We start from the raw sequence: 23,927 nt of genomic DNA, 5'->3' as shown, positions 1-23,927 counted from the left end.
AATGAATTATATGCCTGAGCATTTTGACTTTTTTTTTTTTTTGACCCATATAACAGCAGACCTGATTTTCCAGTTAGTAAATGGAAACTAGACTCTCCTGACAGTGGAAGTGAGGGCTTTGAAGCCAAAAAAATATGAGGTACAGACAAGAACGTGTACTAGAGAATTCCCCAACAGAAAACTGTTAAATGGGAGAGAGCACAAGTGAGAAACCAGGCAACTTTGACACACATGAATGACCGGGTTCCATCCGCACAGCGGAAAAGCATGGTGGGTTTTAAAGGCTAGAAAGCAAAAGGAATCTCCTAAGATAGGGCCTGATGGCTGTCAGGTCACTCAAGACAAAGTATTTGGGAAATGTTGCAAAGTTGCTGGTCTTCAGGACAGCCCCGAAGAATGTGATTAATCTTACACCAACCTGACTGGATTTAGGACCTAAGAGACTCACATCTGGGTTGGTGTGCAAGGGCATTTCCAGAGAGGAAACAAGAAAGACCAATGTGAATATTGGGTACACCACACCATCCCATGAGCTGGGGTCCCAGACTGAATAAAAAAGGGGGCACCAAGCCAAACGCCAGCACTCCTATCCCTGCTTTGTGATATGATGTGACCAGTGATCTCACCTGATGCCATGACCTTCCTTTGGTAGACTACACCTACACACACAGTAAGCCTCCCTCCTTAACTTCTCTTCCTTACCATGCTTTTATAGGCTATTTTACCACAAGAAAGGTAAGTTAGACAACCTGCTGGGCTCGGGGAAATTCAGTTGTTTGGTAAGCCTGACAGCCAGAACTCAATCATTCCTGGGAGACATACACAGAAAGCCAGATGTGGTGTGCACTCTAATCCCAGCACTCCCGTGGTAAGAACAGAAGACAGGGCGGTGGTGGTGCACGCCTTTAATCCCAGCACTTGGGAGGCAGAGGCAGGCGGATTTCTGAGTTCGAGGCCAGCCTGGTCTACAGAGTGAGTTCCAGGACAGCCAGGACTACACAGAGAAACCCTGTCTTGAAACAAACAAACAAACAAACAAACAAACAAACAAAAGAACAGAAGACAGGAGAATTGGTCAGGAACACACATAGCGGCAGGAAAAGAGAGACTAACGGAAGGAGAGGACAGGTTCCCACAGTGGTCTTCTGACCTCAGGGTCACCCCATGACATGCATGCCCACATTACCCACACACACACAAATTCAAAAATAAATGATCAAAATCTGGGCTGAGAAGAAAATGACCTGGGTTTCACATATAATATTCACATAGGTGATTTTTCCTTTTTCCTTTTAAATTCACCAGTGGCCCTATTAGATTCTTTCATACTGTGTGCCACAAAACAAAATAGTCATGAAAAAAAACACACTGTAGCCTGTAACTCGACTTAGTGATGGGACATACACATACACGCATACACATATATATATCCACACACATGCATATACATACAGGCATACACAAACACATGCACATACACATTTGCACACATCTGCACACACACATTTGCATACGCATGCATACACACCTGTATATAGACACATGCACACACACACAAGCATGCACACACACATGCATATACACACATGTACACACACACACATACACACATACATGCATGGACAACACACATACACACTTAGAGTGAACTATGGACACATTGACACAAGGCTGCTAGTGCTCTTACCTCACTCCTTAGACATGTACACGGATACTGTACATTCCTGGTTTATCTGGTATTTCTTTTCTGAACAGACTTTGCTTCTGAATTAGCAATTCCATCCCTGTGTAAGTGTGTGATTTGTCCAGGTGTTTGTGGCCAGAGTAAGGGCAGAATAGCTGGGTCCCTGCCTTTCTGGGCCCCCTAAATTGACACAGAAATCTTGAAGGACTGTGGGGTTACAGGAACCAGAAACTGGGTTTGCTTCCACTGTGAACTATGTGATCCCTGTGGTTTAGTTAAAGAATTTTTTTTATGTAATGATTTTCTTAGCACCTCCAAATTCTGGTAATGTAGCTAGGTTAAAAGAGAGAAAGAGACATAGAATGCAGATACAGGAAAAGCAGAAAGTACGACAGACAGCACACGAAGGCAGTGGTCCCTGGGGAGGGAACAGGTGCACAGCACTAGGCACCTCTGGAGCTTGGCAACTCTCCCTGAGGTAGCTGGAGACAGCAAGCACGTAACCAAGGGCTTGGGGACCTGGCTCTCACACATACACATGTTTCCTGAAGAACGCACTCAGAAGAGTGATAAAAAGCTCCAGCTAAAAACATAGATCGCGCATCTTCGAAAGCCTCAATAAATCTACCCATGAAGCCCATGCTCACCCCTTTCAAAGCGCCCAGCTGTCAGTGCACTCCTTGTGGAGGATGCCAGGCCTGGCCAGCAGCTTCAAAGTACAGGAGCTCAAGGGCTGGCTGCTTCAGTGACCTCTGTGTCACCAGGACACTCACAGGTGCATGCCCCTTCGAATCTTCCCCCAAAGCCTATTAGCATTTTTCCCAGTCAAGCATTTTCCTCCTGTTGAAGAGCTTTTATCATCAGTGCTATCAAGTCAGACTTTGTTCCCTGGCCTGGCAGACACCTTCTAGCCGGTTCAACCAGCCTTTCAAGCCCTGGAAATAGAACTATTTAGATGCAATCTTTGGCCCTCTCATGGACCTTATATACTGTACATCAAGTCTTTCACGCTTACATTACCACCACACCAGACGGGTACCTCATCTGTTGAGGATCTGCCTGTAGTACCCACCCTTTCCTGGCATGAAAGTAAACCCCTCCGGAGTTCCGGTTCCCAAGCCTCATCAACCCAATATATCTCAAATCACCATATACAGCTGGCCATGATGGCGCTGAGCGGTATGTACCCAAAGCACAAGGCAATTTAACGCACCCTTCCACCTGAGAGTGACCGCCGTTTTAGTTACTGTTTCAAAGGCTGCCCTACTTCTAGAGTCTATTACAAAACAGCATCCCACCCCTTCAGCTGATCCAGGGATGCAAGTGCTATCTTTACACAAAATAAGCCACGATGTATTATTCTTCAAGATACTTCAAAAAGCTTGCCACACAATGTAACAAGTAAAAATGAATTTGAGAAGCGAAATTAAGTAAGGTTGTCCTAATAGCCGGATACTACACAGAGGCTTCTCACACTCACAGAAGGCGGCTGTGGTGAGGAGGCTGTGAGGCTAGGGACCTGGATACCTGAGGGGGAGTGTGAAGGACTTTACCACATGCAGAACGCACATGTGATCTGAGGTCTATAGGATCTGAGAGCCAAGCCTCTTGGGCTGAGTTTTATCTCCCCAAGTATGAACTAGCCAATGTGAGGACGCAGCCCCCACACACGCCCATACACTAGCACTCATCCCAGGAGGAAGCAGGAAGATTCATATTTTAGAAGGTTATTGAGCTTGTGGCCATAAAAGGCCAAGTAATTCACTTTCCACAAGTGGCCTGTTGCTACCCAACTGATAGTTTGTGCAAAATAAAGAAGAAAAAGGAAATCTGAGAATAACTTCTTCCTAAAAATAAAAACTCAGCAAGGAAGCGACCCACTTCCTACATAGCCTGGCGGCCGGGTTACGGGGAGGACAGAACAGCCGATGTGCTCAACAGTCATTGAGTTGGTCAGGGAAACCACCTTAAAAATTCTAGAAATTCCAGGTCCTCTTGACTCTGGGCCAATCTTTCCCAGCACAAGCTCACCCTGATCATAATTGCAGGGAGGCGATGTCACCCAGCCACACTACGTCACCACAGCCATACAGGGGTGAGCACACAGCCCTGCTGCACGTATGTGGCTGGTCCATGTAGCACCCGTGGACATGGGAATGAATGAAGAGCCATCTGGGAGGCACACAGAGGATTGCTATAGAGGCAAGAGCCCATCCGGGCTGCTGCCAGGACTGAGTCCCAGGAGAAAACAGGGGACTTTGCTGACATTCTAGGAAAGGGGTGAGCAGTGACGCCAGCCCCAGGCAAAGCCCACTCAGGGAGAGGTAAGCAAACGGGTGTGGCACTTGAGACTTCCCACTCTCCACTCCAGCTGTGACCAGTCCAGCCAGGCTACTTCATCTCAGCCTATTCTATGGCAGTCCACTGTCTTTTTAAATGTATAGTTTATCCTTATGTGTACATGTGTGTACCTGAGTGCATGTATGTATATCCTATGCCTGCAGGAGTCTTCAGAGGTCAGAAAAGTTGGATCCCTGACACCGGAGTTATAGATGTTTGCGAGCTGTTACATAGGCACTAGGAATCCAGCCTGAATCCTCTGGGAGAGCAGCCAGCGCCCTTAGCAGCATCTCTCCAGTCTTCAGAACACTTTGGCAAACATTCAATGCCTAAGTCCATCTCCCCAACCACATCCCTTTAACTCAGCACCTTTCATAAAGCCTGACATAGCACAAACTCCATCAAAGACGCCTGGGCCGGTGAGTAAAGGAGCCATGGGTGTATACTTACACCAGTGCTCGGGGCCTGGGACAGAAACAGAACCATGCAGAGGCTGACCTCCAGAGAGCAAAGCTGAGAATCTACAACATGAAGTATTTCTTTTTTTCCTACTGACTTTCTAGATCCAGCAGTAAATGAAATTACTATCTTAATATAATACATCAAATTAACACCAATTCCCTACTCTTTCAAAAACAACAAAAACCTCTGAGATCATGTGTCAGATCAAGCAAGTCAGCAAGAAAAAAATATATGACAATATATCAATTTTTAAATATTTGTATATATACTTAAATATTTGTATATATACAGAATACTGACAGGGCTGAGCAACCAGCACGATTCCAAGATGTTTCTGTTACCTCCGAAGGCAAGTCCGCACCCATGAACAGTCAGATTCCATCTCTTCCTTGTCTATGGTAACTGCTAAGCTGCTTTCTGTCTATAAATATGCTTTAACCCATGACTTGGCAAATGCAGTCATGCAATGTGGTCTTGTGTCTCTGGCTTCCATCCCTCTACAAGGTCAAGGTTCATCTGTGTTGTATCCTGAGCACTTATTTCCTTCCATGGTCATCATTCATTCATTCATAGGGTTTCATGTAGCCCAGGCTAGTCGCTATATAGCCAAGGATGACCTTAAAATTCTGCCACTTCTGCCTCTACCTCTAAAGAGCACCTGGACTATGGGTGTGTGCCATCACATTGGTTTATGTAGTGTGGGAATTAAACCCAAGACACCACCCTGCCCCCACCATACCCACCCCCCCCAACTCCTACATGCTAGGCAAACACTGTACAAACACAGCTATGTCACTAGCCCCAGCTCATGATAATTTCTTCCTTTCCTTCTCTTTTCTTTGCAGTTCTGGGGGTTGAGCCTGGGCCCTCACACATGCTAGGCCAAGAGTGATCTAACACTGAGCTATGTCCTCAGCCGTGCCATGGTCATTTCCAGGTGAATGTTTATTCCCTCAGGGCAATGCTATCCATCGGAAGCTGCTATCCGTGGAGCAACATTCGAAAAGACGCCATAAAGAAGGGACACTTACTTGCACTGGGCATGGAAGTACTTGATCAGATTCTGAAGCAAATCCACTCCCTTCTTAACCTTGATTTCATTGACCTTCAGCAGGTACTGTGGAGAAGGAAGGAAAGGATGCTGAGAGAAGAGCAAGCAGGAGCTTAACGTGAGCTTCTGAAGATACTGGGGACGTCTTTTGAACCAGGGACTCCAGTAGCCTGGGCTAGCCTTGAACTCCTTGTCATACAGTCAAGGAGGGCCTTGCCTTTTTCATCCTCTCGCTTCTGCCTCCCAAGTGCTGGGATACAAGTGTGCAGTACCACATCTTGTCTTATCTGTAAGGCTGGAGACTGACCCCAGGGATTCGTGGATAGCAGACCAAGCTACCAACCGAGCAACACCCCCTGTGACTCTCTCTTGACTTCTTTAACAGCTTGTAGACTGGGCGGGGCAAGTGGTAGACAGATGCTGAGTACCTTCTGCATGTATGTCTCAATGGTTATGACAGCCAGGCAATTCAGTGTTTAAGGACCGTGTCTCCTAACTAGATATTCTACCACTTCCAGCCAGGATAAGCTTACTCTGGTTGCACGGAAGGAGGATGTCTGGAACAAATGGGCATTTCTAACTAGCCTGGATCTTCCTACGCACACTCACACTCCTCTTCCCAGATCCTTTCCGTTTCCTTTGAGACACTGTCTTTCTACGTAGTCCTGGCTGTCCTGAGACCAATGGCATGTGCCACCTCAGCCAGTCTCAAATTCCTCTCTTTGTCGAGTCGCTGTCTTCAATACTAACTGCTACAATCCAGTAGCTGAGACTTCATGACCATGTTGCTGACCCAAAGCACTTTCCATAAATATTATTGCTAAAAAGGGGAATTTTAAATTAAGTTGCATTAAAGCCAGTTCTAACCTGGAGGATCTACCAAGGGCCAATTAGCAGGCATTATGAAATGCACCTGTCCCTCTCTCCTATAAGTATACAGAACAAGGGCTCTATAACCCCCTCTGCTCTCACTGTGAGGCTGTGGTATAAGAATTCTGAGCATACCTTATTTTCAAGACAGGATGGCCCAGGAAAACCTGCCAACCTGAGCTGGGCCCTATGAGTTCCCAGCTGTCTCTCAGGATTAGGCCAAGTCCAGGAACTCTCCAGGCCAGCTGTGCAAGCCAGGGAGGGGACAGGAAGCCATTCTGAAACCATAACAACCAATTTTCTCCTCTCTGTAAGAACTGCCTATGTGTTCTCTTCTCCTTCCTTTTTGATAGTTATTTGCTGTTAATTGGATGTCTGGCCATGGGCCAAAATGATACAATCGTTAAATAAAATGCTTGGCAATGAATCAAGACTTAAAATGTGGACGCTCTTTGACCCAGAAATTCTACTTACCGGAACTTATTCTAAGAGACAATCAGAAATGCGTACAGAGATGAATAGGAAGGAGAGTTTACAATTTTTTTTTTAATAGTGTCCAATTTAAAAGGGTGTAACAAGTGGCACTGGGCTGGGATTTCACTGATGTAGAGCCCAGGGAGAGACGGGGCCATTCTCATTCATAGTGAGGCACAGAAATACAAAGGCCTTCATGCTCAGTGGTCTGTGATCTTGATAAAGACCGCTGGGGTCAGTTCCCCTTCTGCCCTTTTCTAAGACACAGGCCACAGGAAGCAAGAACCTGAGGGCAGGTGATGTCTGGGAACTGGATGCTAAGGACTCAGTTCATGGGCTGCATGAATGTTTGCTGACTGAATCTTCACTCTTCCTCTCGTTCACTAACTCCACAGGTGCACGAGCAAGTCTTAAAAGCATCAAAGAAGGAAGTATTCTAGCCAACTCCTTTGAGAAAGTATGGGAGGCCAGGGAGGACATTCTTCATGTCCTCTCTTCTACTTAACCCCCCCCCCCAAAAAAAAACCCAAAAAACCAAAAAATGGAAAGAAGATTCTCATCTATCTGTGTCTATGTGTACATGCACACGTGCACACAAGCACACACATTCACACATGCAGGTCTATCTGAAGGCCTGAAGAGGGTGTCAGATCCCTTGGAGCTAGGATTACAGGTGTTTTTGGCAGCCTGACTTAGATGCAGAGATGCACCATCAGGTCCTCAGGGCTGGGTAGAAGGTGTTCTTAACTTCTGAGTTCCCCTTTAATAAAGGTTGGTGTTAGACGGACCTAAACCCACACACCTGTAAGTAGTCTACCATTCCTTTAACAAAGCAAACCTTTAGTACAGAAATGCAGCCCAGTACCCAAGCGGGTACTGTCACCAGAGCCACGGGGTCAGTGGAGAGGAGGCGTGCACATGTGGTGGGTCCTGTACTTGAGTGGCTTTTCTCTCACAGCCTCTTACCTCACACATCTGCAGCTGGAAGAACCGTCTTTCCTTCTCCATCTCCTCTGCAATCTCAGCCCCGCTTATTTCGGTACGAATCATCCCGTGGAGCTTGGCATGTTCCTTTTTCTCCTTTTCTATTTTGGTTCTATGTGTGAAGACGAAGCAGGCATTAATCGAGAGGCCTTTCAGCACAGCACTCCCTACTGGACAGCCTCAGAGTCACCTGCTGAGACAAACGCTCGCCACACTCTTTTGAGCAGGCAACCTCTTAACTCTTACAGAAAGCAAACCACCTCTTGTCTCATAAAAACAGATCGGACGTGGCTTCCTGCTACTACTGAACAGATCCTCCCTAAGCACATATTAGGTCTGATCCATGTCTGATGGAAGATCCACATACACCTAGCCCTGGATTGCCAGCCTCTCTCTGGACCTCCACTAGCACCCTGCCTGCCCCATTTAGTAAAGTCACATGCTACACGGCTTCCACAATACTTCTCTCTATAGCATCATGCTGGTCATCTGTCCTCCAGATCCTTTTCATGGTGACTTCATGCTGAACTACGTTACTAAATGTCATGTGTACAGTTTGGGTATAAACTGACCAGCACAGCACACACCAGAACTACCACCAAGAGGAAGGGAGTCACAGAGTCATATCAGCCATAGAGAGCTCTAGATCTAAAGTCCACGGAGGCACTGAGTGCCGAGCCTTGGGTGACACACAGAGACGTAGCTGGCATTTTCTTTAAAAGTTGTTTGATGATTAACAGACTACTTGAGGGTTTCCTGTCACAGGAGGTAGTGTGTGTGTGTGTGTGTGTGTGTGTGTGTGTGTGTGTGTGTAAGAGGCAGGAACGTCAGTCCTTGCTCATTTATCTGAGTACACAAGGTAAACCCAATAAGCTGAAGGAGAAAAGAACATGAGGGACTAAGAGGTCATTTGGCAGGAACACTGTTCAGTGAATTTAAGCACCTTACTGGAGCTGTGGCCACTAAGCCTCTGGACTCCTTATACCATTCTATGGTCCTGGCCATGTATCTAAATATTCAGTCCAGAGCTACGGCTGAGAATCCTGAAGACATCTTAAACCTAGTTACTACACGTGGCAAGGCCTCTTGGGATAGAGGAACCACTCATGTTCGTGGGTTTAAAAAAAAATCTTTTTAACATATCCTCGGGTCGCTTTGAGTTTAAAAGGCTCTGCCCCTTCCACACCAGACTCTGAACCTCTGAAGGTGATTCTGTCCTGTGCTGTGCAGGCAACACTTCATCTTAGAGAGTGTGACACCTTCTCTCCCCAGTCTATCTCTTCATAGCCAGAGGCCTCTCTCCCACAGCATTCTCTAAGCCAGCTCTTGGGGAAAGGAAGCAGGCACAGGTAAAAAAGTTGGTCAAGGTCAATACCACTCCTGGCCCTAGCTTGAGACCGTCTTGCTGGGTACATAAGTGGCAGCACTCAGCAAGGCCCATCCCTGCTGATATCACAGAACCTATCACAGTTAAATCAGGCTGAGTGGGCAGGGCCACTGGTTGGGAGTCTCCTTGGGTCAGTGAAACTCCAGACCTGAAATCCAGGCAATTTCCACACAGGGTGTACCATTTCTACAGGTGGAATGAATGCCAAGAGGTGGCATTTCCACAGGTAGATTTGAGCTTTGTGATACTTCACTAACGGAAGAAAACCCCGGGGCAGCTTAAAAACAAAACAGCCCAGTTGAAATACTTACAGTCACATCTGAAGTGATTTTTCCCTTTTCTAACCCTCTTCACTACACCAGATGGTCTCACATGAAAGCTCCTTTCCATTCAGAAACACCTCCAGTCCCAGAGAGATTACAAGGAAGCATGAGGCATTTAAAAGAATTGAGTTCTCCAGCATTTAAATAATTGAAAGCCTTAAGCCGCCCCCCCTCCACCTTTCGTCCCTTCGTCCCAGCTTTTTCTAGCTGGCTGATTCTTCTCGTCTTTGGCATGAGAACTGTTAAGTATGGCTCTAACTGCCCTTGCCTATAGCTGTCCAGGAGTGGCCTGGTGGTTCAGGTCTCAGAGTCACAGAGCCCCAACCACTACATCCCTCCCTAGCAACAAAGATACCAGGTAAAGCTGAAACACAAGGGGCTTGAAATCCTAAAAACAAGAGAGCTGGTATTTCAGAGAAATAGGAACCCAGAGCTAAGAGCACACTTAAGACACAAACCAAAACAAACAAGCAAACAGAGCAACTTAGTGTGTGGCGGTGGGCCTGTGTATGTGTAACGGAGGGTGTTTTTGTATCCTGGCAGGCACGTGGAAGTCAGAGGACAACCTCAGGTGTCAGTTGCTTTTTGACTTGACTGAGACAGAGTCTCTCATTTGCCACTGTGTAACGATGGGCCACACATCTTCCCACAAACTTCCAGGATTCTCCTGTGTCCGCCTCCCATCTCACTCCAGAACGCTGGGATTACAGACACGCAGTACTGCATCTGGCTTTTCATGTGGGTTCTGGAGATTCAAAGTTGGGTCTTCACACTTACATGGCCCGTGGCTTACCCACTGAGCCCTCTCTGAGCTCCCGAGGTTTGTTTAATGAATCACCAGGAAGACATAGTGTGAGATACTGTCCTATAACCACCATGACACCACAGAGCTTGCTAGCAGAAGCCATCGTTTCCGAATGCAGACAACAGAAACCCATCTGCCAGTATGAGCCAGGGCAATGCAGCTTTAGGCAAATTCGTACCTGGATTAGGTCTACTCAGTAAGTCCTTTCGAGCAACAAAAACATGATTTAAGACTGAAATCTCCAATTACCTACATATACCTCCAAAAAAGTAAAATAAAAATAAAAGCACTCACATTTTTGTTTCATAGTCCTTCCAAGCTTTATCGAAGGGCTTTTTCAGATCCTGTAAACAGAGGGCAGTGAGTAAGTTTAATTAATCATTAACTTCTGTGCAAGTCAAACATCCTTATTCCTAGACTGGCTCTGCACAGAACTAGCCTGAAAGAAATCACGCATGAGATCCTATAAAAATAATAAGGACCAGGTGCCTTTGATACACTGTGAGTAGGGTGGCCAGACTGCTCTCGCCTGCTTTCTCATGCTTTCTCTGTTTCAAGTACATGTTATTTTAAACACACAACACACACACAAAAGCAGCCTCTACAACATGCGCATCACCCGTCTTCACTTCCAACCCTGTCCCACTCTCCCCGTTTCCCTGGATTTTTCTTCTGCACTTGGAACTGAAGAGTTATGATCTTTAATAAGGCTTGGCTCTAAAAAAAAAAAATTACTGAGGCTTTCAGGTCTATCAAAAGATTCCCACACGGGTCTGTTCTCTTCAACAAGATTTTTTTCTGTGTTTAGTCTTCAAGTCTTCCCCCAGCCACGGAAGGTTTTTTTGTGAAACTGTCCTCCTGCTCCTGACAGCCTGGCACATAGTACGGCTCCATACTTCCACTGTGGGATCTGTCTTTCCTCTGTGGAAGGCAACCTCATACCCCTTAGTTTTTGCTTTTGTTTTTCTCCTGGTAACTCAGAAGGCCTCATTTCTGGGTCTCCACAGGGAAAACAAGTAATGCCTCTTGTGGTCCTAAACGTTTCCTCCTTGTGCACTCTGCAAGAGACACAGCAGGAGGTCCAGGCAGAGGTCCTCAAGATGGGGCAGACAGGCTTCCAGATATACCAGACACCCAAAAATCACAAGCACATAAAAGGCTTGGATCTCTCAAAGACTCAGCCAAACAGCTCTCTGGCCCCAAGGACTAATAATAATCCCAGCTTTCACTAAATACTACAAGGCCTCAGTGGTATAAGTGTCCAGGGCTGTCCAAACAGCCAGCATCCTCTGAAGGACAAATACGTAGTTAGCTCATGCTTATGACACTTTCTGTCCTCACTAGGATCCTTTCCTCGAAGTAAATCAGCAACACAGCATCTAGGAAACCACATCCCACTGCCTGTCCCTGCTCCTGTCACCCTGGGGGAACCTCGATCGGCTCATTTCCTGTCTCTGCGTTCTCCCTTTACCAAGCCTGCAGCGCCCGCAACAGAGCAACCCAATGGCCGAGAGGCACTGCTGTTCCCACAGAAGGTGGCATCAAAATGTCACATTAAAAGAAACAAAGCAGATGCCATCCCTGTGGCCTCAAGTGTTGGGTGGGGTTGACGGTTGACAGCACTGTGACTCCCATGACCTCAGAGCGCCAGGACTTGGCTCCTCCTACCCCTTTCACTCCTTTCAGATCTCCTTTCAGCAAACTGTCCAAAGGGAACGAGATGATGTTGTTCATATTCTGAATCTAAAGAGGAAGAGAAAACAGAAAAGATAGTCAACTTCCTTCTAATCCAAAGCAAAGGTAGTGAGGGGGTTGGAAGGGACACTGATATAATTCACTACACCTGGCCAGCACAGCATGGTGGCCTTACTCACCCACGAACATTTTGTTTCAGAAGTGAGCACATAGTTAACGAAAGACCCAGATCTGTGTGCTTCCACAGTAAGAACCTTCCGTTTTTCAGTTGTGGGAAATTATTTTAAAGAAACCATCAATCAATAAGAGAATCAATCAGTCAGAAGCATGGAAGAAAAGGGCACAACGACCTACCTCCTACCACCACTGCTGTGGTGTGGGGCAAGTGGAACCCTGTTACCAGACAAAAACTGGAAAGGGGGCAGATTAAGGAACCCCTGCAATTTTCATAATTAACAACAGTAGGCGTTTGTGTTTGCTCCTGCCCAGGTTCCTGTCCTGGAGCACATGACCACAACATCCCACATGAAGACTGTCGTCACTTAGCATAGAGCCCAGAATTCTCCATGCTAATGAGGTATACAGATGGGCCGCACCGAAGGTTTAGCCAATAATCTTCCCTTCCTGGATATTCCTTCCTGCAAAAGGTATTTAATCTCTGGTCCACCCTGAGTAAGTTGTATGCACCATCTTCATCATGAATAAAGAGTTTGGACACGCAAGGACTGAATCTCCCATCAGGAACCAGTGAGGGAAAGCCTTCGGTATTGAGCCAGGCTGCCTATGTCTCCTGCCAAAGGCCCCTTCGATTGATCCCCCTGCACCCCTTCCCATCATTTGCCTAAGGGCCTCCATTCCCACTCACCCTCTGTAGGAGGAGCTAAGGTGGGAGGAGTAAGGAGAGGAAGAGGAGGAGTTGGGAGAGGAAGAGAAAAAAGGAAGAGGAGGAGCTAGAGAGGGCAGAGATGTAGGAGGATGGAGAACCACACAGATATGGAGAGCACTCATGGGGAACAACTTATAAACTTATAATTAGGTTAGCTAATTGGGATACAACTTTCTTTGTATGGGCATCTTGTTATTAATCATTATCAAACATATAAAGCCTTTGATTAATCTATAAGAATTAGAGTCTCATTCTCTTACTGGGCCCACATGGATGGCCGAATGGTCTGGGCAATGCCCTGCCTTGTGGAGACAGTGTGGAAGATTGGCAGAGCCATCTCTCATGTTGGCATCTAGTGGGTGGCAGGGCTGGTGTTTCTGGTGGGCCGGTTCTAGCTGCAGTATGCACGTGGCCTCAGGCCGAGAAACGTGGCGGCTGGGCTAGGCAGAGCCGCTGCAGCTTAGATAGTCGGATGAACCAGAGGCCGATTTAAATAATTACCACAACCCCCACCCCAGGTTCACGGTCTCCTGCTGCTGGGGGATCAAGATGTAGAACTGCCAGCTCCTTCGCCAGCACCATGTCTGTATGGCACCACGTTTCCTGCCATGATGATAATGGACTAAATCTCTGCAACTGTAAGCCAGTCCTAATTAAATGTTTTCCTCGATAAAATTGGCTGTGGTCCTGGTGTCTCTTCATAACAATAGAAAGCCTAACTGAGACACTGTTGCTTTAGTATTAAATAAGTCAACATTTGTCATGGGCCTGACATCAGCCCAAAGCACACTGTAATCGGCTGTGACTTGTGATGGTTAAGCTTAATAGATCAACTTTTAAGTACTGTAAAGTTCTTTTGAAAGTGAGGTCTGGGGCTGACAGTAACAACCCAGTTTTTGCCTATGAGTAATCCCTGAGAGCAATCACACCTGGGAGAGAGCAATCACACCTGAAAGCAAGCAGTCATACCTGGGTTCCATTGGGAGCTGATGGGAAGCTGTGGGGGAACACAGGGCTTTGAAGAGGATCACCTCTTCCTCCTGCAAGATCAAGGTGGAAGGCAGACACCCTGGGGTGCTCTTGACCACACATCTAACCTTGTTCCTGTTACCACCCCTCCACAATCAGCTGTTTCACCAAGAGGTAGTCTCTGTCCTCTCTTGTCCTTACTGTCCAGAGCTATTTTCCCTCTGGCCAGAACTCAAATGCCGCTTTTCTCAACTGCAAGAGATCATCCCGCCTTTCCTGGCCGGCACTCCCTAGGCTTTCCCTGTTATGAATTTCTTCTGGCACTTGGCAGGTCCCACCTGCATCCACTAAGTTCTAGAAAATATCCACGCTACCTCTCATGTGTGCACTGCACACCCCCCTCAGTGGGGCAGTGTGGGATAGAGGAGCCAAGGGTGGGGGTAGCAGGCCCCAAGCAAGAGTGGGGTCAAGGCATGTCCAAACCCTGGAAATCTCATCCTGAGATCAACAGGAGTAGGACCTTTGCCCCCATCCCCAGGAGGTCAAGTAGCCAGGCAGACAGGCTAAACTTGCTCTCCCCTTATAAGGTCAAGACCACCAGCACCTGAAATCCATTCTTATGCAAATGAGGCATCTCCAGCACCCTGGCCCCAGCCAATGATGTATACTCACCCCAATACCCCATACCCAACCCCAAAGGTTTAAATAACTTTGTTCTCCCCCCCCCATCACTCCCCCATCCCCATTAAAATGAGCTATCTCACCAAAAGCTCCTGAGAGTCTGTTCTCACCTTAGCTGCCAAGACCACTTGGCCCCAGGCCTGTCCAGCCTCATCCCCCCCCCATCCCTGAGGATCCACCTGTAGTGAATGACCAGGCAGTGAGTACTGGTGGGACACGTCAGAGAGGGAAACGAATCTTCATTTACTGGGAGAGGAGGATCCCAAGTTCAAAGCCAGTCTGGGCTAGTCAGCAAGCCCCTGCCAACTATAATACAGCAAATGTGTGTAAACTCTTTAGTCCATCCATCAGGCTTTTTTGAGTCTTCTCTGCAAACAATTGGCTATGAGAATAAAAATATATACACGAAGCAAGAATTATAAACTCTAGGGGCTGGGAGTGTAGCTCCCCATTTTGTTTTAGTAGAGCGTCTGGCTAGCCCTGTACAAAGCCCTGGATTTAATTCCCAACACTGCATAAACTGGGTATAATTCCACACACTTGTAATTCTAGAACTCAGGAGGTCGACGCAGGAGGATCAAGAGTTCAAGGTCATGCTGGCTATATAGCAAGTTCAAGGCCCTGTCTCAAAAGCAACAACCAAACCAACCAAAACAAAGTAAGGATGGATGGATAGATGGGTAGATAAGGAAGGAAGGAAGGAGGAAGGGAAGGAGGGAGGGAGGGAAGGAAGGAAGGCAGGCAAGCTGATGCTAATAGATTTATCAAAATAAAAATAGGAAGAGGTAGGCAAAGTCTACAGGATATAGAGAAGGGTGAACATCCGCAGCTATCCACACACACTCCATTGGTGTGCTTTTATCTTCATTTAGTTGAGAATGTCTTAGGCAGGATGCAGGGGCTGGCCCTAGGCCCCTTACACATTTGGAACAGATATCCAGCTTGGTCTTCATGTGGGTCCCCTGACAATTAGAGTGTGTGTGTGTGTGTGTGTGTGTGTGTGTGTGTGTGTAGGGGGTGTCTCTGACTCTGCTGTGTGTGTGTGTGTGTGTAGGGGGTGTCTCTGACGCTGCTGCCTGCTGTTGGATCCCCTTCTCCTGGACTGATTGGTCGGGCCTCAGTGGGGAGAGGAGATGCTTAGTCCTCCTTCGACTTGATGTCCCAGGGTAGAGTGGTACCCAAGGAGAACTTCCCTTTCTCTGAGGAGAAGGGGAGGGGGTCATAAGGGTGAGACTTGGAGGAGAGGAAGGGGGGTGCTTGATCAAGATGTAAAGTGAATAAAGTAATAAATTAAGAATTAAAACAGTGAAGACCGGTGCACAGGAGATGCACAGAGGAGTTAAGAGAAGACAGACTGAGCCCCAGGAATTGAGCTTTGCTAGGGGGAAGGCTACCTGTACTGAAGGCCCCTCCCTGAGCTATAAGGGAAACCCTGGGGGGGGGTCTCAAAGTCACTTTTACCTGGAAACTAGGGAAATTTTTGTTGAGCATGACCTGAGAAACCAGCCTTAAAACACAGGAAAGAATTCTGCCTTCCTACAGAACCAGAAAGCATGTGCCCGGGTGAATGGAAGGTCATGGAGGGTGGGCTGAGGTGCTGCTGCAGGTGGGGGCGGCTGCGGCAGAGGGGGCCGCCATGGCAGCTACTAGAGACTGAAGCATCAGGCCTGCTGAAGGAGCCTCGGCTCTGTTCACAAGGTCTTCTTCTCGGGGTTAGTCAAGTCGTCAAGTTGACTGAGATGACAAATCTATTGTTTTTCTAATCAAAACTGAGTTATAACTGAGGCAGAAAACAGGTAAGGGTTGACTGGAGCTGGGGAGTTAAGATTAACAATCAGAGCAAAAGCAGGGGGTGGGTGAGGGGGCCCTAAAACTGTGGCATGGGTAGAGGCTCGGCTTTAGGAAGGTTCCAGAAAGCACTAACTCATTTATATAGGTAGTTCTTATGATATGGAAAATATACCTTAAATAGGTTGTATATGTTGCTTGTTGTAAGAAGGAACTGGGCTAGAGGGATAGTTAGGAAAACAACAATCTGTTCTAGCAGACGATCCGATTTCAGTGCCCAGCACCCACAGGAGGCAACTCACAGCTACCTGTATGTATCTCCAGCTCCCTCCAGAAGGAGCCACTCCCTGGTCTCCTCAGGCACGCGCGCGTGTACACAAACACGCGCACCCATGCACACGCATGCACACATAGGATTAAAATAAACCTTAGATATAAAAATCAAAACAGAACTATAGAACTGTAACAGTGCCTCCGTCAGTGGCTTCACTGGGGAGTTGCCCTGTTCCTCCTGGTCCTCCGTGTGTATTGGCAGGAAGGCAACAAATCTGAAGCCTCTGCTGCATGTACACAAGCTAATGCACTAATAACCCCAACAAACCTCAGAGGAGCTGAGACACTCCTGGACAAGAACACTAACACAATGATAACATCTTTCTTGGAGATGTTAGGATCCAGGGATCTCCTGATAAGACCAACAGACCAACCTCCTCTGGTACTGACACCTTTGAGACTGCAGGGAATAGATCTGCAGATGGAATCTTCCACCTCCAAGTCTCCCTTTCTACCCTATAATAACCCCAAGCCCCATGTGCTGGGACATACCGTCTCCACCCCCTTGAGCACACGCAACCTCTACCCCCAAGAGACTGCTGTCCTTTCTCATTCTCCTTAAAGGACAACCTGCTTCTGTAGAGGCCTGTCTCATCTGTTATTTTCAAGTTGCCTCAATCAACCCTGATCTAACATAGACAGCTGTTAAACATACCACTGCCAAGATTTTTCTGGGCAGAGATGGATACCTTGGCCCAAACACTGAGACAAGGATTAACTTAACCTCAGGCAATGACTGAGAACATTTTTCTCTGATGTAAACTAGTATTGTAAAATGCCTTTGAAACAGCAAGCACTTGTGAATACAATGACCACTTAATCAAGGCTATAACTATTGTGAGCTAATATACACTCTTCTAAAATAACAGTCCTCCCCTTTTCTTTCCCTCTTCCAGTCTTTCCTGAGTTCATTTGGACAAGATGAGTCAACTGGAGGCAAAAGTCTATCATCTATCTCATAAGTACAAATGAAGTAGCTGGGCCAACAAGGCAGGAGCTCACAGTGGGGAGAGGTCAAGGGCATCCATTATGGTAACACCAGATAATAACTATAAGGGTGTGGCACTGCATCTGCCTACACCACCTTTACCAGCTGCTCAGTGTGGTGGTTTGAATATGCTTGGCCCAGGGAGTGCCACTATTAGGAGGTGTGGCCTTGCTAAAGGAAGTGTGTCACTGTGGATGTGGGCTTTAAGATCCTCCTCCTAGTTGCCTGGAAGTCGGTCTTCTCCTGGCTGCCTTTGGATCAAGATGTAGACCTCTCAGCTCCTCCAACGCCAGGACTGCCTGGATGCTGCCATGCTTCCTGTCATGATGATAATGAACTGAACCTCAGAACCAGTAAACCAGCCCTAATTAAGTGTTGTCCTTTATAAAAGTTGTCTTGGTCATAGTGTCTCTTCACAGCAAAAACCTATACTAAGACTCTCATCCTAACTACTTTTACTTTTTGGCCTTAAAACTTCTTAACTCTATCTCTGCCCACCTTACACCTTGGACCACACACCAGTCTCTTCCCTGCCCCATGCCACTCCCCAGAGAGCCACCTACCTCTCTGGGCCCAGGATCTAGAATGCATGGGTGATGAGGCTCTAGGGGATGGCATGAGGTACTGCCCTTATAGGATGGATGACAACTGACAGGCCTCTCCACATTGACACAACTGAGCCTTAAGTCAGCGGTAAGTTCTTCCCTCGGTTGGTGGCCTAGCCATCTCCCTCAGTGCAGAAGCTCTTCCAGATGCCAATGCTTTCAGCAATGGTATAAAATTTATTATCCAGGCCTGCTGAGGTGTAACTCATACCACAAACCACAGACATTAAAAATGTGTTAGGAAATGAAGTGAAGGTTATAACATCCATGAAACTGTGCCAATATCCGATGCACAAGACCAATCATCTCCCAAAGCTGCCAAGTGTTCACTCCTGGTCTCCAGGCGATTCCTCCCCCGGCCCTGACACCAAAGGAAAACTTCTGTCTCCCAGCATTTCCTAGTATGCACTCTTGCCGTCTGGCTCCTTAAGCATCATTTCCTTGGGATTCATTCATGGTAATCTATCTGCTGATGGTCCAGGGTCCCCTCCTCCTTAATGCTAAGGTCTACCCCAGGGTACGAACACACCACAATTGCTTCATCCTGCTGCTGACAGACGTTCAAGCTGATTCCAGTACAGGTATGACTATCAATACCGTAAATGATGACGTATGACTCTCAGTACATCACACAACGATGCTGTGATCATGTTTGGGGCAGAGACTCTTCAGGACGCCCTTCTTACAGGTGATGTTTGAGCAGAGTTTGAAGTACGCAAGGCAGAGAACCATGAAAGTCTGGTAGAACAACACTCTTGGCAGAGGGAACAGCTAACACAAAGGCACTGGGCAGAAGTGTGCCCACCAGGCTCAAAGGATAGTTCTCTGTGTTCCTTCTCAAAGCTGCTTGTCTGAAAGAATGGGCATCCAAGCAGAAAATCTTTGGAGAAGAAATGGCTGGACTACACCACCAAAGGGCACAGGGCATTTCATCTCACTTAACCGTCACAACCATCCTGAGAGGTGCGCCTTACTCTCTCCATTGACAAGGTATGGAAACGGGGGGTTAGGGCATCCACCTTCACCCCCAGACCACACCACTAGGAATGGGTAGGACCAGGGCAAGAACTGTGAAGCCAGAGGGTTTGTTTTTTTGTTTTTGTTTTAATGGGTTAACAATGAGAACAGTTCAAAGTATCCCTGTCCTTCCCATATAAGAGGGCTCCCATCTGATGTGGAAGGAGCCAGGCTGGAGCCATCTCCACCATGCTTCCTTATAATCCATACCCTTGCATGCAAGGTGGCCATCATATATACATCACATATGTGCACATACCGGGAAACTTCCTAAGCAAAATTGTCTAGCCCACTTTTATTCTTGGTATAGAACACTGTCCCTGGCCAATGAATACTGGTATAGTCTTTCTCTCTCTCTCTCACACACACACACACACACACACACACACACGCACACACACACAGTTGGGGTTACTCCAGGGGTGCCTAGTAGGCATATGCCCTTTATCCTGTCTTTCTGGCAGAAGAGTCATCTTGGTAAGTTTATTTAATTAAAAAGAAGAGAGGAAGCTCATGCTGATCTTGAGTATTTAACACAAAATAAAAGACCAAAGCAAAGCCAGCTACCAAAAATATGCAGACATCTTTCACACCAGAATAAGACAGGGACAGCTTGCAAGGCTGCTAGGACTCCGGGAACTGCTTGTGGCCTGCAAAGCACATAGTAGGTGATAACAAAAGACAGGCACCATGGAGTCCACTGGTTCATCCAGCACCAGCTTGTGTACAGCCTGCTCCTGGAATTTGTCTCGGCTCTCCTCCCTTAGCCAGGGGGCCTACGAAGCCTACCCCTCCTACAAGTGTTTCCCATTTTCTCAGACTTTGCCATGGTGGTCACACCTTGAATCCCAGTATTTATGAGGCAAAGGTAGGTACTGTGGGATACCTCTGTGAGAGGGAGCCTCTCTTCTAGATGCGGTGGATTGGGGCCTGCCAGGCACAGCATATACTAAAGCTACTTGCTGCTGCTTATCTGAGCAGAGCCTGTTAGCTGGCTTTACTGGAAGCTATGCTGTCTTCTAACTCTAGGCAGATGCTTAGAGGGTGATAAAGGGAGGAGATGTTTGGTGGAACTCCCGGTTCTTTTCTGGTAAAAAGGAATGGAAATTCCTCAGTTCCCGGCCACAGTTGCTCTTACACTATAACTCTGCCTCCCTGGCTCCTGTTCTGTGGACTCTGGTCTTCTCTTGAGTAGGTTCTGGGACTATGAAGGCTTGTCTGCTTCTAATTCTCTGCAGTCAGAACATTTATCTGAAGCTGACCTTGCCGAAGTTAGTCCTGGTTTGAAGCTTGTCATTTAAAAGTCCCTTCTCGTCACAGAAGTGGTCCTTGGAAAATCTCTCCAGGATGAGTCTAAGAACCCAGGCTGTCTTTATGACCTGTTTAATGTCACAATGTTAGATTTCTGAAGCTGCCTGGTTTCTCTCTTTATTCTGCTCGGCTGCTCAAGCATTTTAAGGGTGAGAGTCTCAGCCGTTTGGAAGAAAATCTCATTTCATACTTTAGGTCTTCCCTGGAGCTGTTCCAACTGCTTCAGAAGCATCCTTCCGGGCCACCAAACAGGCAGGTGGTAATTATTACTCTTTCTGGAAAGAGGCGGATCTGAGAATCTCTCCTATACTGAACAGATTCTTAAGTGTCTGTGGGAGATCAAAGAAAAGACCCTGAAAACATGAGATAGGACAGGTGTGGTCAAAAAACAAGACTTTGAAAATAACCCCCCCCAAAAAGATGAGTTCTCCCAGTCAGCTCATAGACTGTGGCTCAGTGTTCCCAGGGTTGACAAGATTCACACCATGCTTGGTGAGTGCTGATTTAGGCTTTAAAGAAGCTTTTTCTCTGTTTTTATCTTTGCTGGAAAGTAAGACCAACAGTCCACATTCCACGAAATGAAAACTTCAAAACTTAAAAGTTACCAGGGCCAGGTTGTGTAAGGTCACAGGTCATGACAACTCCAACAGACCACTTATGTGCTGGGCGGCACTTTGCCAGTCCTCTCACTTGTTCAATCAGTCCCTCAACAGCTACGGTTCCAGAAATCGCTTAGCGTATGCACCCTATGTTTACCAACTGTAGGACACACTCTCCTGCACTGCAGCCACCAAAAGCAAAGGAAACAGAGGGTCTTTCATGCCCAGCTTGCCACACTGTGGATGCCTACCATGTCCCACCCTCTGAGACATCCACTCTGCACAAAGTCTGACTGCAATTGGACTCTGATTTCTATTTTTCAAGTACTGCAAATGGCAAAGCCACAGTATGGTGAGCAATGTTCCAGACACAACATCCAGGTCCTGCCCTGCTCTGGTCCCTTCCCTGCTTTTACAGAAAATAAAAGATGAGGAGAAGAGCTGCTTTGAGTTGGCTGTGCAACTGCCTGCACGAGGAACTGCAGACCCTGAGGCATGGCACGCTGCAGGTGCCCTTTCTTTATTAGCAGCACACACTCCAGAGTGGCCAAACGCTCTGACCCTCCACACAGAGATTTCAGTTCTGTACGCTATAAGGGCCTGCGCTATCTGATCTAGACATCCAGTGTGAACCTGACTCAACTCAGGGTTGGTATACGGATTAGACGAGTTAAGAAGTGGGAAGGCATCTGGCTGGTTTTAGTCTAGCTGAGAAAGTCCAGAGGGATTCAGAGAGAGTGAGAGCACCCCCCACTACCTCTGGCATCCCCACCTAAGCCTAGAAGGCTACTCCCGTCCTCTTTGATAGCCGTCACTGCCCACTTCCCACCCTTACTCCAAGTCCTCCTTTTCTGCTTCCCTCTTCATTTGCTAAAGCACTTCCTCTGCAGGAGTTTCAGAGAAATCATACCTGAGAGCCTTCGAGTGTGAGAGCATCTTTAACCCATGCTCAAGCGCAGTGGGCTGGGCCTGAGGCCGGGCAGAGACTTGTTTTTTTCTCAGCATTTAAAGGTATTGCTACATCTTAAGGTTTCCAGAGTAGCTGCTGCATCTAAGGGTAGCTGGGAGATTCATCCTCTATATGTTTTCTAATTGACAGTTTTCCTTTATTTAGTTCTTGATCTGCATTTTGGGAGATTTTTTCTTCTACCCAATCTTATGGGGGGGGTTGTCTGTGTACGTGTGCGTGTGCGTGCACGCGCGCGTGTGCTGCATAATACTCAAGTGCAGATACTCAAGTCCAGAGGTCAGAGGACCACTTTGGGCATTGGTCCGTAGATATCTTTTGTACAAACTGGGGTCTCTTATTGGTCTGGAACTTCCCCACAGAAGCCAGATTAGCTGGTTTGCCAGCTTCCAGGGATCCATCTGGCTTTGTGTCCCATCTTATCATCAATGGAATGACAAGCGTGCTTTATGGATCCTGGGAATCTGAACTCGCATCCTCCTGCTTAGGAGGCAAAAGTTCTACTGACTAAGCCATCTCCTCAGCCCCCCAAATTTTATGTTTTGTTTTTGTATCCTTAAGACAGAATTTCTCTGTGGAGCCCTGGCTGTTCTCAGACTCAAGAGATCCACCTGCTCTGGATCCCGAGAACTGGGAATAAAGTCATGCACCACCACTGACCAGCTGCTCCCAGAGTTTTAATTTTATATTTTCATATACTAATGATCTCCCACACCCCCAACTCCTCCAATAACCAGCAATGCCCACCTTCCCCATACATGTGCAGTTTTCCTCGGGTTTCTCTGGGGTTACAGTAGACACACAGCTGCTGTAACACTCCAGATCACTCTCTCTGCCTCCAGATCACTCTCTCTCTCTCTGCCCCTGCTCTGGTCTCTCCTTCTCAAGAACATTTATTGTTACTTACAAGTGAACCATTATGAAGCTGACTGACCACTCTGCACTGAGGGGCTCGGAATTCAGGGAGCACAGTGACTTTTCCCTAGGGAACCCCACCACATCAACATCTGGAGACCTTTACCCTGGGTCATGCAAAGACACTTTCCCTTGTTTTTGAACCACCCACTATGCATGAAGAAGTAGACTCCAAGAAGCAGGATTTGAGCTGCCACTGTTTGGGACAGAGACAAAGAGTAACTGGAATTTATCAGAATGCCAAGAGGTTTCAAATTCATTCAAGTTAAAACAAACCAGCAAACAAATAAAAACTAAGGATAATGACAGCTTTTTGTTTGTATGGAAGTATTTTCAAGTGAAGACGAGAGGAACAGTCTTAAACAATCCTCCTCTCTGCCCTTCCTGCAATAAACTAATATGCGACATTCCCTGCTCCCCGCCCACTGACACAGCCCCACAGACCAGCCACCACCACCTCTGAGATGAGCAATTTCTTCACTTGTCATGAGCTGAGAGGAGAAATGAAAACATTTCGCTGCCTGTGACCTCCACGGAGAGCATCACTGAGTCCTGACCTGGCCTTGTGTACCCTTTAGGAGAAACGGGGAGAGAAACAGGAAGGAAATGCTGGGGAAACAACCACCCACCAGGGCAGGATCACAAACAGCCCTCTCGCCTGCTTCTTCAGAATCCTGCTCCCACAGCAGGAAAAGGCACCGAACTGCTAAGCACAAAAATATATCTGATCTACACACACCCTGTCCCCCCACTCCCCAGCCCCCACTCCCCAGCCCTCACTCCCCGGGCTACC

At 47.2% G+C, this 23,927-nt stretch overlaps 1 protein-coding gene across 1 annotated transcript in view; it reads right to left on the bottom strand.

Annotated features, from left to right (window-relative positions):
• The window catches only part of Asap2 (ArfGAP with SH3 domain, ankyrin repeat and PH domain 2), a 116,919-nt gene that overhangs the window by 55,491 nt on the left and 37,501 nt on the right, over positions 1-23,927 (bottom strand). Inside the window, exons 3-6 of the mRNA XM_028777751.1 lie at positions 12,049-12,123; positions 10,675-10,724; positions 7,848-7,977; positions 5,518-5,603 (exon numbers count right to left, since the gene is read on the bottom strand). Of these exons, the coding sequence (XP_028633584.1) occupies positions 5,518-5,603; positions 7,848-7,977; positions 10,675-10,724; positions 12,049-12,123 (341 nt within the window). The remainder of the gene's footprint in view (positions 1-5,517; positions 5,604-7,847; positions 7,978-10,674; positions 10,725-12,048; positions 12,124-23,927) is intronic.

This window comes from Grammomys surdaster, unplaced genomic scaffold (genome assembly GCF_004785775.1).
Source record: "Grammomys surdaster isolate TR1022 unplaced genomic scaffold, NIH_TR_1.0 314, whole genome shotgun sequence".
In the NCBI taxonomy this organism is placed as follows: Eukaryota; Metazoa; Chordata; class Mammalia; order Rodentia; family Muridae; genus Grammomys; species Grammomys surdaster.
This window is presented reverse-complemented; position numbering and strand designations above follow the sequence as displayed.